This window comes from Mus musculus, chromosome 15 (genome assembly GCF_000001635.26).
Source record: "Mus musculus strain C57BL/6J chromosome 15, GRCm38.p6 C57BL/6J".
Taxonomy (NCBI): Eukaryota; Metazoa; Chordata; class Mammalia; order Rodentia; family Muridae; genus Mus; species Mus musculus.
The window spans coordinates 63939574-63953609 of record NC_000081.6 but is presented as its reverse complement, the minus strand read 5'-3'; the positions used below and the strand labels follow the sequence as shown (position 1 = coordinate 63953609).

Below are 14036 nucleotides of genomic sequence, written 5' to 3'. Positions count from 1 at the left end.
TAATGACAGCGTACTTTAAAATAGCATACTAAAATGGCAGCACTGTATAGCTTCTTCTAAGTCTTTAGAGTTATCCACTGTCAAGGTTGTTAATAGCGCATTCTAATAAGTCTTTAGCAACTGTTATGCCAGCGGTTCACACAATTCTGGTTTGTAGAACAGAAGAGGAACTTGGCTTTATGCCATTTCTCAGCCTAGACGCTTAGTATTTGTTAAACTTGATTTATGTATATTATATCAAAGCAAATCAAAATAGAGTTTTTATAAAAATGGTTATAAGTGAGAAATAGAATTGTCTTTTTCTGCTTGTCTAGAGTGCCTTCCCATTAAGTCATACATTCTTTCTTCCCAAATCTTTTGTGTTGCCTGTCTTCCCTCTTAAAAAAAAAATTAGTACTTACTTTTAAGGCTAACTTTATTTTTTTTTTTTCAGTTAATCTCTTGCACATTTTCAGTACCTTTTGCCTTATTCTAGGGAAAGTCTGCAAGGTGTTGAGCTTATGTTCTGTGCCAGTGGGGTACAGATGCGTTTTGGTTCCTGACTTGATGGAACTTAGGTAGATAGGCTTTAAGTATTTACTGAGTAAATGATCGTAAGGTTGGAGCTGAAAGCTCATATATCACAATTGTAATTTTTATGTTGATCCCTTCTATTTCTCCTTTCATATTTAAAAAAACCCCACTGTCTCCTATTTTAGTGATTATTTTCAGTGATTCTTGGCTAGTATTTTTTAGGAAATTCTTCTTCCTGGTAGGAAGTTGGTATGATATGACTAATATATTTATTTTTGCCTTCAAACATTAAGAGCAATTGGAGCATGTCTTAGTTTCCATTTAATAGAATATACATTTAAGTCTGCTGAGCAGTGAATATGTCTTCCCTCAGTAGATACATTGTTTATATTCAAATGAGTTTGTCAGGCTCTGTGGTTTGTTTTCCTTGGAAAAATAAAGCTATGAAAAATCAAAGTGACAAGTCTTGGTTGCATTATATAGAAAATGCCATTTTTTTTTTTTAAGCAATGCTTTATTTTAGTCTTTTTCTTCCTCCCTAGTATTTCACCCTTTGCATGATTTGCTTTCAGTAAAGCAGTGCTTTCTTGTCTGCTCTTTCTGTCTGTCTTCATTTCTACAGCAGTCTTCAGCAGCTTTCAAAATTATAAATGTGACTTTCCTGTGACAGTCTAAAAGATGTTTGATCAGTGTGGTGCTGGGTGTTTTCCCCTCTTAGGGAAACTCGAATCTTCTCCTTTATTTTAAATTTCTTGGTACTCATTAAACCTTTACTAGTTATTAACTACTTACAAGGTCTCTTTAAATTTCCTGGATAATGTTTCCTTTATGTAAACTCAGTGTCACATTTTTATGTTACTAGCCTAGTGACCACACCCAAAATACATATTTTAGTCTTCAAATGATACAAATGCCTCTGTATATACTGGATAAAAATACTGTCCTTTGTCATGAAATCCCACCTCATAACTTCAAACTATTTGTCTATTGATGTTGTGTCTGTAGTTCCATAATCCATATGAGAAAGAACTGAACTTTCATTTTTGCATGTACAAAGTATTTCTCTATGCTGCATCTGGTGTAAGTATAAAAGTGATGGGTGTGCTTTTTATTTTTTATTTATTTTTTTAAGTGGTGTGCCTAATCATTGCTTTGAAAATATGGTCTGGCTATATATGGAAACAGTACTGCTTTAAAATGACAACCTGATATTTATAAATCTAAACATTTATCTACAATTCAGTATTTGCTCTTAGTAGAACGTTTGTAACTTTGAACACCATCTTTTATATTTCTAGTGGCTACTCTTTTAATTATTGTATTTTTATTTTTAAAGAGTAATTAAGGGAACAAATATCTAAACACATTTTTAAAATTAGCTTTCCACACTAATGCTTTCATACTGTTTCTGTAGTGCTGTCTTCTGTATATTAAATTTAAACTTGAGTACTATAATTGTTCATTTTAAATGTGTTGTGTATTATTGACTAGTTGGCAGATAATAGGGGATACTGAATCATTACTTACACCAAACATAAAATATAGAATTTAAGATGTTTTTACATTTAGTCTCATGTGTGAAATAAAATTTTCTTTTTTAATTTTCAAAGTAAAGGAACAAATAGGTATAAAGCCTAGCAAGCAAGATAAACTGAGTCTGGCCAGAAATACTCTGAATTCATCCTTTAAATTTGGACTATCTCTCTCTCCCCTAAAAATAACATGTTAGCATGGAAGAATCATGCCAGCATAGTTCTTCCTTAAGGCATTATTTTACATACTCTCTACCTTACTTGTAGTATTAAGTGTACTCTAGTTGGACAGACTCATGAAAAACGCTTTGCTTGAACAGTCCACTTTTTTGTCTCAAAATAGAAAGTATATTTAAAAAATTTACCCTTAGAGAAAACAAATGACCATGCTATTGAAAATGAGATTTCTGTTACCTTTTGTCTAGCAGAAAGAAACCCAAATTTTGTCACCTTTCAACATATGTTTTCTAGTTAGCAACACTGGTAGTAAAGATGCCCGTATGTTTTTACCCCAGTATTTATAACTGTAATTATTACTTCGTTTTCTTCCTCCTCGATCCTAGATATGTAAAAAGTCATTTTTCACTTTGTCATTTCAGAATTCCAGCAGTGATCATGCAGCTTAAAGTATCCGTCCTCAGCTGCTCAGGAGTTTTATAGTGGTTTTGTAGTTTGACCTCCTGCATAGGACCCTTGGCCCTCATACTCACCACGAGAGAAGTTTAGTGACAGTGCCATAGGCTTTGTCTTAATAAGCACTTTGTCCTCTCATAACCTCGTATGATTCCAGTTGTTAAGACATTTTTAAAATGTCCCCTAGCAACCTCAGTTATTAAAGCTAAAATGAATTGCATAGGAAAATGAAGTGGCTTTAAACTGTAGATGAGCAAGATACTTTAATAGATAGACTTCATTTCTATTGCATTAAAATAAAAAGTGATGCTTCATTTGTTTGTTAGTGACAGTGAGGCATGCAGTACAAAAATGTGTGTGATTATTAAGCATATCAGACACTGATATGCTTTTTTGTGATCCCAGCATTCAGACTGAGGCAGAAGATTTACAAGTTTAAGGGCAGCCTGGGATACATAATATGTTAAAAGCCAGTGTGTGCTATGTAGTGAGACGATTTTAAAAAAAACAAAACTGTAAGTAGTACCAGTCTAAATTTTAATTAGAATTCTCAGATTGGTTCAATATACCACAATAATTTGTAAATTAAATTAACATTATATAATAGCATTTATTTTTCTCTTGCTTCTTTATAGTTTGTATAAGTTTGAAATTTAGTTTAAATGTGTCTTCTAAAAGTATAAAATTTATATTGAATAAAATCTACCTCTTCTTTGGAAATTGAGTTGTTAATTGTTTTTAGTTAATACATGTATTAAAATATTCATGCCACTGTAAATTTTCTTGTGCTTTCATGCTGTTTAGATGCCCAGCCTACAGAGTCTGAGAAGGAAATATATAATCAGGTGAATGTAGTGTTAAAAGATGCAGAAGGCATCTTGGAGGATTTGCAGTCATACAGAGGAGCTGGCCACGAAATACGAGAGGTAAAGTTTATAATTTTTATAGGCATTTTATCAGTAAAGGTCAAATGACTGTTTGTCACCTTGGCTTACTTTCTGATGTTTTCTGGGCTTGTCCTGGGAAGTGTTATATTTGAAAGACTACTTGGCATTATTTCAGAACTGGTTACAGAACTACATGGACAGAGAGGTATTACAAAGGGGCAGTGCTACCTACTCGTATGTGATTTAATATGAGTTATAGTCACACATGAAAATTAGGTTTTCCTTTGGGGACTATTTAGTTATGTTTTCCTCTTGTGGAGAAAGACTATTGCTTTCTGGCTCCCTTCCCCAGGACCCTCCCACCTCCTGCTCTATTTTTCAACTCCTAAGCTTCCTAGGAGAATGTGAAACCATCCAAGATAGTTCTTCCACCTCTAACCCCTCCCCACCTGCCTCTTCTCTAATAGTCTTACGCCACAAGCAAAGTGTGAAGTGAGGTGTCTCTCTATCTCTGTTCTAGTTTCTGAATTAACCTTCCTTTTGTATTTCTAATTTTCAGAAACTGAACCGTCCCTGCTTCTTTCTACTTTTTTCTCAAGTTCCAGTCTAGAACTTTACTCTTTCACTATGTTTTCTCTTAATTCTACCTTTATTTGCTTTTCTTTCCTCTGAATGTACTCTGATACAGTGCTCAAACTCTCTTGCCTTTAGACCTGGATTTCTCATCCCATTTCTTGAAGGCATTGTCTATCTATGCTTTGTTCCTGCCCTCCTTGTTTCTGTTACTCTCAGTAGCAAGTAGTTCAGAGGTCATCAAAGACCACTCTTTTGGGCTCCCACGCGAACGTCTGGAGTAGTAGCACTTCAGAGTAAAGTGGAGGAAGGAGAGGGTGCTGTGTTTACTTGTTAGCTCTTTAGTGTAAGGGAGGAGGGATACTGAAATGACTTGCAGACTTTTCCTGTGTGTGACCAAGCTATCTTGCAGAGCAGTCTCACCTTTGCTTTAGTGTGGAATGCTCTTCCTTTCTTCCCTTCACATGTCAGTAGCCTACTTCCCCTTACTGTGTTCCTAGTACTTTACATGTGTGTCTTTTATGGTCCTCATGAACCTCAAAAAAATGATGACCTGCTGTTTATGTCTGTACCACTCACTCGCCAAGCTCCAGTGTTAAATCACCCTGGGTTCTTACATACTCAGTGCCAAGCAAGGTGTAAACCCTTGAGGAAAGAAATACTGAAGGTGTGGACTAAACTTCCTGCTATCATTCTAAATCTTAATGTTTCTGTAAGTAAATGACTGTGACTTTTACTATGAAATCAGATACTGACAACACTTAAATATAATTTGAAAACTCAGACATGGAAGCAAAACAAAATAGCTTCACTAACTACTCAGTATATCTTTCCTTATAAGTCACAAGATTTCAGAGATTATTTTAAAATGAGTTTGATGTTATCTTCATGTTGATTAAATATAGATGAAATCTTATCACTTGATGTACTTACTAGTAAGTGGATATTAGCCCCCCCCCAAAAAAAGTACAGAATACCCAAGATACAGTCCACAGAACAAGCTGAAGTACCCAAGTGAGGTCTCCTCAGTCCCACTAGAGAGAGAGAGAGAGAGAGAGAGAGAGAGAGAGAGAGAGAAGAAAGCAGTCACAAGTGGGGAGGCCGCGAGTGAGGGACCTGGGAAAGTGGATGGTGGGGTGGGGGGAGAACCTGATCTGGTATTGGGTGAGAGAAAAGGACTGAAGCCATGACCAGCAGAAAGAATGGAAACAGGCAACCTTGGGAAATAGGAGGTTTGCCCCCCCCCCCCCCCCAGAATGCATCCGAGACCTCAGAGGAAGGGATCTTAGATGAAATGCCCAACAGTAAGGAGAGGGAACTTATAGAGCCCATCTTTTTTTTTTTTCAATTACTTATAGTAAATGAAGAGAAAAATCTCATTCACTAAAAAGATACCTGTTGTGTATTTTTCTCCCTATAGGTAGAACTCTTAGGATTGAAAAAAGTTTTGTAATTTTCCATCAGAAGATTTGCTCTATGTTTGTGTGGGAAAGACTTGGTCCCTATTCTCATGTACAGTTCATTGACTTCTTGCTTAGATTGAGTTTATTTTTGGAAGAGAGTACAGTGGTAGGAACGTTTCTATAGGTCATTTCAGAAAGGCCGCCTGGGGCTGTGATGCCAGAAACTCTGAATACCGTGGCTAAAGATTGGAGCTCTCCACATGTCCTAGGTGTGCAACAGAGCTGATTCCCCAGGGCTATAGCTACATATAACTCACATTATTTCACAATTTTTGATGTGGAAAAGTAAACAACTGCTTTAAAGTGTGTGTGTGTATATATATATTTAAAGGCTTGTGTAAGGAAGCAAAAATATAACATATAACACTAGAAAACATAAAAGGGGGAAACTAAAGTAGGGTAAGAGGCTGACCTTACCGGCTCTTGAGACTTACTCTGACTATTGTGCCATCACTATTTGGTAAGGGACTTACGGACAAAGAAGTTATCTGTGATGGTTCATACCTATAATCTCAGCACTTGTGAGGCTAAGACAGGAGCATGCCCTGAGTTTTGAGGCCAGCCTGGGCTATTGAGTAAGACCCTATCTTCAAGTAAAACAAATTAACACAACAAAACAAATAACAAAAGGAGATTAAAGACGGAAGTATGTAAGTAGAATAGTAATAAAATATGTGAACTGGAAAACTAGGAGTACATGTCTGTGGAATGGACAGCTATAGACAGTATTAAGGCAGTTGAAGTTTTAAGAAATGTATAGATGCATATGTGTAATTAGGCTTCTGAATCGTAGGAAAGCAGTTCCCATGAAAGGACAGTGAAAGCCTAGTACATGCGAGGCTACAAAGAACTGATAACTGTTGGAACTGTAATAGGTGGCCTATGAAAAACAGACAACAGAAAATTATTGTTTTGTGAATAAAAGTGTGTATCACTGTGACGAAGTTTCTTTTGTGAAGAGAATTTGGCCTATTAAGTCAGTGCAAATTGACATTGTAAAATGGTTATCAAGAGGTCACTTCATAATAGAGGTCACTATCAAAAACAAAAACTCTAAAATTATTTGTACTTTTAAATGGGGTACTTATATCTGCATGTTGCAAATTAAAAAAAAAAAAGTAAAGAATAATGGCTCTTTAACTCACCATAATAAAATGAAAGCAACTAGCAACATTTCTGTGGTAATAAAATTATAAAACTCCATATAAACAGTGTAGCAGAGTACTGGCATGTAATAACACAGACTGTTTTCTGGTAGCTAGCTTGTTAAGGTAAATAAATAACATTTATAAAATGTGACTTTAAAATGGAATAAATATGGTTTGAGAGATGGCTCAGCAGTTAAGAGCACTGGTTGTTCTTCCAGGAGGCCTGGGTTGTGGGTTGATTCAATTCCCAGCACACACATGGTGGCTCATATCCATGTGGAACTCGAGTTCTAGGGTATCCAACACCTTCTTCTGGCCACCAGGCACCAGCCATGCGTTCACAGACACACATGCAGACAAAACATACATATAAGTAAATAGTACCTTAACCATATAACCTTAAAAGGAGTAATTATGAATAAAGACAAGTATGCTCTCTACTATAAACCTCTAGTGAGGAGGGAGTAAGAACCTCCACTAATGTTGAATTCTGCCCTAATTTTTCGTTTTTTGTTTTGTTTTGTTTTGTCTTTGGTTTTTTTTCGAGACAGTTTCTCTGTCCTGGAACTCATTCTGTTAGACCAGGCCGGCCTCTGCCTCCCAAGTGCTAGGATTAAAAGCATGTGCCACCACCGCTCGGCTATTTTTTTTTTAATGTATTTTTTTCCCCTAAATTTTAACAGACTTGAAAATGAGTTGTAGTTATTTTAAGATAGCTTTGCCATTGATATTACTAAGTCCCATCTTGTATATTGAGCTATTATGAATACTGGCCCCAAATCTTACCAACAGCAGTGAATCTGAAGTGACAGGTGAAGGAAGCAGACACTTAGATCCATAGAATGTTAGCCATGAAGTAGCATGTTGTCATCGGTTCCATATGGCAAAGCAAGTCCTAGGAAGTAGTTTACTCACTGGACACAGTAGACAGCATCTGCAGGCACATTTGTGTGTTATGAAGATGCATTAGTGCAGCATAAGAGAAGTTGGGATACTTAAGAGGAAATCAGTGAAAGTTAGTTTTAATTGTTTGCTTGTTTCCTGAATAATAAACACATTTTCACTGTTTGCTTGTTATAAGATGAACTGAGTCTGGGCTTCCCACGAGATATATTAGCATATTGTCAAAAATTGTTTATATGAAGTTAGGATTACTTATTACATGTTGTGATCATTGATACTAGTTACAGTATTTCTACATAGTATTTCTAACATGAGTAATACAGACTTTGGGCTTCTGCTGTGTCTAAGAATTATTTAAAAAATTATAGAAACACTCAAAATTTGAAAATATCAGCTAGATGTGGTAGCACATACCTGTATTTCAGAACTTGGGAGGCTGAAGCAGGGGGACCATGAGTTTGAAGATAGTCTGGGCTACATAGTAGGATCGTGATTTTGAAAATGCTTAAGAAGTGTATATAGTGAATTATTTACACAGCCCATTTATTTACTTATTTGTACCTAATTTATTCACAAAAAAATTAAATCTGAATATAAGTGTATTTTGCCTTCTTGAATTTTGGTTTTGTGTACACAGATTCAGTACTAGTGCCTTGGGGGAACTAAACGTGTCATGCCTGGTGACCCTTCCAAGCAGCTCCTGCCATAGCTAGAGTTTTGTCTCTCAGGTAGTAACTTTGGGTTATTTAAAATGTTAGAGAAAGCAGAGCAAGTTGTTAGAGGAAAAACTACACTGAGTTTGATAAAGAATTAAGAAAGCATCTGTAGGCAAAAGGAAGGTAAAAGTAAGAAAACTCTTTCATCTGGGAAGAACTCCGTACTCAGAAGAGACAGCATAATGTCTTAAAGGACTAGCACTGACTGAGGTCTGTGTATATTTGTGAGCCCCGCCCAGCTTTGTCTTGATTTCTTCCCTTAGATCTGAAGCTGCGTGTTTTGTTGTTGTTGTTGTTTGTTTGTTCCCCTATCCTCTTACTCAGGAAAGCTTGGAATTCAGAAAAGCATCTTAGTTCAAAACAATGAGTATTTGTAATATTTCTAACTTGCATTTTTCAGGTTGATTTGGGTTCCTGTTGGCCAGGTTTCTTAGAGCTGGTATGAACCATGCAAGTTGCATTACAGCTTCTTGGCCCTTTCTCAGAGTTGGTATTTTCATGTATTGTCTTACCTGAAGACATACCAAGAGTGTCTCTACAATGGAAGAAATAGTATAAAACATTCTATTTTTGTGGATCTAAATGACACCAAGTTGTGAAATAGCTAACAAGCAATGTTGATTTTATTATTACTATGTTATCTATTGGGGAGGAAAAAAAGACTTGTGGAGTTAAGAAAGTCCAAACTTGGAATTTTTGTCAGTCTATACTTTAGTTATCCAGATCTCCTTAATTTGCTAAAACTTTTGACTTAATGAAAAAAAGACTGCTGTAACTTTTACAAATCTTAACTTTATTTCTTGGACTTTTAAGGCAATCCAGCATCCAGCCGATGAGAAGTTGCAAGAGAAGGCGTGGGGTGCAGTCGTGCCACTAGTAGGCAAATTAAAGAAGTTTTACGAATTTTCTCAGAGACTAGGTAAGCTTAAAACTTTGTAATTTTTACTTTCCTGGTAAGAAAACATGCTTATTAGGTCCAGAATTATTTAGATGGTTTTGTTTACAGTACTGAAGTTGGCTGTGTATCTATTGTGCAGGTAGAACAGATTGCACTCATAATTTTCTCAGGCTTTTGAATTGTTTAGACAGTTTTCCTCAGTAAGTTGTGATTCACAGAAGGAGATCTGATTTCTTTGCATGCTTAAGTATAAGAAACTACATTAGCCTGATGACAGGCTGTTTTGAGTCCCACCCCTCATAATGGGGTAGAGCCCAGGGCCTTGTGTTTGGTAGACAAGTGCTTGCCACTGAGAAGCATCCTAACCTTAGGACAGACACTAGGTGTAATCAGACATGATGAGAGAAGGATTTTTATAATAAATATCATTTTAAAAACTGGTGTGTGTGTGTTATGTGGTGTGGTGTGATGTGATGTGGTGTGTTTGGAGTCCAGAGATTGTTAGAATGTCTTTTAATGATTTCTTTTGCATCTTTGAGACAGGGTTGCTTACTAACCCAGAAGTTTACCCTTTCGACTGCAGGTGAGGTAGGGTTTTAACAGTGTCATTAGAAAACAAAATTTTAGGGCCTTTAGAGCAGAAGGAAATTATGGAAAGTCTGACAGGATGTTAAAGAAAAAAAATAGCATTTGCCTATATTTGATTAAGTTTCAGGCTTAATTTCAGCATTTGGAATGCTTAGGATGCCAGAGCTACCAGACAAGGAAAACAGGACAGTTTACCCTGTGCCCTTAGTGTTTAGATTCATACTCTGCATCACTTTGAATCTGAGTTTATGATAGAATTAGCTCTTTTAAAGTTTTCATTAAACTTAAGTCTTACTACAGTAGATAATTTGAGTGTGTGCAGTATTAGCAGCTCTAAAGTGTAGGTTTGTCTTGGTTCCAGAGGGAGAGTGTGTGCATCTGAATGTTGGTTGGGGATTGAACTCCCTGACAACTTCTTCATCTTCTTTTCATTAGAAGCAGCACTAAGAGGCCTTCTGGGAGCCTTGACTAGTACGCCATACTCGCCCACCCAACATCTAGAGCGAGAGCAGGCTCTCGCTAAACAGTTTGCAGAGATTCTTCACTTCACACTCCGGTTTGATGAGCTCAAGGTAGAGTCTGCTGATATACTTTTTATGAAAACCACTTTTTTTTTTCATTGAGTAGGAGGAGGAGGAGGAACCTTTTAAAACCTGTATTTAAATGATTTCTACCCAACTGGAAAACCAGACTTGAAATGGCAGCTCTTTTGAAATGACAGCCAGCCAAGTCCACAGGAGTTGGTGTTCATGTAGCCCAGTGAATTTGTAAGCAGAAAGTAATCCGGAGCTGCTTCTCTGGTTTTTTTCTTTCTGTTTGTCCAACTTCAACTTTTTTTATACAAAACATTTTTTCCTCTTCCTTCCTCACCATTTACTTTCTTCTTCCTGATTGATCTCATCATCTAGCTTTTTATTATATTTACACCTATAACTTCCATATTGCAATATGGGGCAAGTCTAAAAAACCTACTTTTTTCTTTGACGATATACCAGGATTTATGAGATTTTTTTCTTTCATCTTTTTTCTTTGAAGATATACCAGGATTTTTATACTCAGAGATGTGCCTCCTGAGTGCTAGAATTAGAAGCATGCACCTCCACCACCTAGCAAGCACTATTTTGTTTTTTTAATCGAAGTCCTGAGTTCAAATTATGAGACTTGAGTTTTCAGGATCTTGAGTACCTTTTCTAGAAAATAGAAGAGTTATGTTTCTAACTGTGTTACTTCATATAGTATTATAGACAACTGTTAATTACTATTAATACTTTGGGCACTAAAGTATAAAACTATAAAGTACATACATATTCTTTTATTCAAAGCAAGTACCCTTACATTTGTTTTTTGTTTGGTTTTGTAATATCAATATTTTTGATAAACAAGCTCTTAAGGTATTGAAGAGGAGGACTGCATAATGCCCACAATTGGAAACTAGTCTATGGTTTTACAGTTAGTATGAATGCTGTTGTGTGTGGTAGCATACACCTTTAGTCCCAGCACATGGGGAAGGCAGAGGCCCAAAGGTCTCTGTGAGGTACAAGACCTTGTGTCCAAGGGAAAAAATGCACTGAAGAGTTAAAAATACTACAGGCGTTTGTGAATATACCAGATAGTTGTTAAAGATACATGAGAATGTTAGGTTACCACTGCAAACTAAATTAGATTTTCACCTAGCTTACATTAGCATTTGATACATAGCAGTTGTCTTTCATACACTATAGTGTTCTCATTCATGTGCTCATTTTAGATGACAAATCCTGCCATACAAAATGACTTCAGCTACTACAGAAGAACATTGAGTCGTATGAGAATTAATAATGTCCCGGTAAGCTTTTGCTATGAATTATGTTTAGTGGTGATAAGAATAACTTGATTTTATTCTTCCCTTTGTTCATTTATTTACCTTCGCACTTATTAGATGTGTTGTTTGTTTTGTTTTGTTTTGTTTTTTGAGACAAGATCTCTACGTTGCAGTGGCTGTCCTGGAACTTACTATGTAGCCTAAGCTAGCCTGGAACTCACTGAAATCCTCTAGCCTCTGTCTCCAGCTTATTCAGAAGTTAAAGCTTGTAATTATCAGAAACCATACTATGGAAGGAGAGCTCAAAATATATATTCAATCCATATAGCATATATTCTTTTTTTCTACTGAATTTAATTTCCACAACCACTTCAATAAAATTGCATTTTGCCTTTGTATCAGTGATACTTTAAATCTCTTTGTATATTACAATTTTAACTGAACAGAAAAATTTGCATGAGTGGGTACGGTTACAGTGATGAATCCTGACAAAAATTGACCCAGAATGAGAAAATTAACTGCCAGTGGCAAGAGGTCATCTGCCTCATGTTGATGAGAAAGTCAGTTCTGGGCCTGTGCCTTGGCATCATAGCTTCTTCCCTGGTTCCTTGGGGCTGCTAATCTCTTCTGTCCTCCCAAAGTGTTTAGTGCTTTTTTTCTACTTTCTTGGAATTACAGGTGAAGATACTCTTTGTGTTTAGTGGGCCCATATTATGGTAATTGGTGTCAAAGTAGGAGAAATCACAGCACAACTCTATGCTTATGTTATTAGTTTCATATAGATGCACTGGAACTGTGTAAGGAGTAATAGAGGGTCAGACAGAATTTTTAAGTCCAAAGGCAGCATTTACTTATGTTTTTATTGATACTGAAAAATCTCTATGAAATTTTATAGACCACCTCGTGTGCAACTGATTATAGTGTCTGTTTGTTTGTTTGTTGTTGTTTTGTTTGTTTGCTTAATTTTCACCTGATAAATAAAAAGAACACTCAGTCTTTTGCCTTCTTTGCCATTCCTATCTCTACACAAGAGGCCCAAGACTTTAGAGAGATCTTCAAACTGTCTTACGCTCTCGAGAGTTATGTACAAAGTCAGAAGTTCTCAATGAGATCGCTCAGATTCAGATTCTTGTCCAGGTTGCCGTGATCTCCTCTTTTTTCTGTTAACCTCAGAGCCCATTTTCCTCTCTCTTAGAGTTAATTTGTAGCACATAACTTCTTTTTTTTTTTTTTTTTTTTTTTTCCATTTTTTATTAGGTATTTAGCTCATTTACATTTCCAATGCTATACCAAAAGTCCCCCATACCCACCCACCCCCACTCCCCTACCCGCCCACTCCCCCCTTTTGGCCCTGGCGTTCCCCTGTTCTGGGGCATATAAAGTTTGTGTGTCCAATGGGCCTCTCTTTCCAGTGATGGCCGACTAGGCCATCTTTTCTGACCTTTTGGAACTGTCTGCCTACTATTATGGGTTGGTTATCTTTTCTTTTTTAAAAAACATTTACTGGATACTCCTTTTAATCCTCTAAATGGATCCCTATTTGTAAGGAAAATGCTAAACTTAAGTAGTATTTAAGTCTTACTTCTACTTTAATTTTCACTAGTTGCCATCTGCTATTACACTGAATATGTCAACAAAGTGTGCTCTGCTAAGTCATTTTAAAAATGTACTTTTCTTCTGCCAATAGAAACACCTTGCTCATTTATATACACATCATTTATATATACATTATATACACATCATTTATATATACATTTATATACACATCATTTATATATACATTTATATACACATCATTTATATATACATTTATATACACATCATTTATATATACATTTATATACACATCATCACCTGTAAAAGCCCAAGTCTTCATCAGTCCTCCGCATTTTCTTCCAGTCTGAGGTTTCCTTCCTTCTGCTGCTGCCTGTATTTTATCATGGTACTGGGTAGATCCTTTTTTCATACTGGAAGACGGGGTGCAACTTCATAGCTATCCTTTCATCTTCCGGAGCCTTCTGAACAGTCTCTTATGTAGTAAGATATCCCATTAACATATTCTATAATACCATTTAATATGTTTGAGTAGACAGTTTTTCTTTTTAAACGATTGCTTAATATTATTTGCAGTCTCTTCATTCATTCATTGGTTTAATAATTTGTGAATATTAATGTCAAGTAATTTCCACACAGGCAGAAGGAGAAAATGAAGTAAATAATGAATTGGCAAATCGAATGTCATTGTTTTACGCTGAGGCCACCCCAATGCTGAAAACCTTAAGTGATGCAACAACAAAATTTGTATCGGAGGTGAGTTGTTGGGGACCCTTCTCTGCATTGATGCTGTTACTCACTATAGATATGATGACGTCAGCAGTTCT

General features: G+C 36.2%; 1 protein-coding gene across 22 annotated transcripts in view; it reads left to right on the top strand.

Annotated features, from left to right (window-relative positions):
- Positions 1–14036, top strand: part of Cyrib (CYFIP related Rac1 interactor B) — a 131685-nt gene that overhangs the window by 107169 nt on the left and 10480 nt on the right. For all 22 annotated transcript variants that reach the window (NM_144846.5, NM_001360037.1, NM_001360036.1 and 19 more), the window contains 5 exons: positions 3483–3604; positions 9182–9287; positions 10290–10426; positions 11602–11679; positions 13849–13965. In NM_144846.5, coding sequence (NP_659095.1) covers positions 3483–3604; positions 9182–9287; positions 10290–10426; positions 11602–11679; positions 13849–13965 — 560 coding nt within the window. The remainder of the gene's footprint in view (positions 1–3482; positions 3605–9181; positions 9288–10289; positions 10427–11601; positions 11680–13848; positions 13966–14036) is intronic.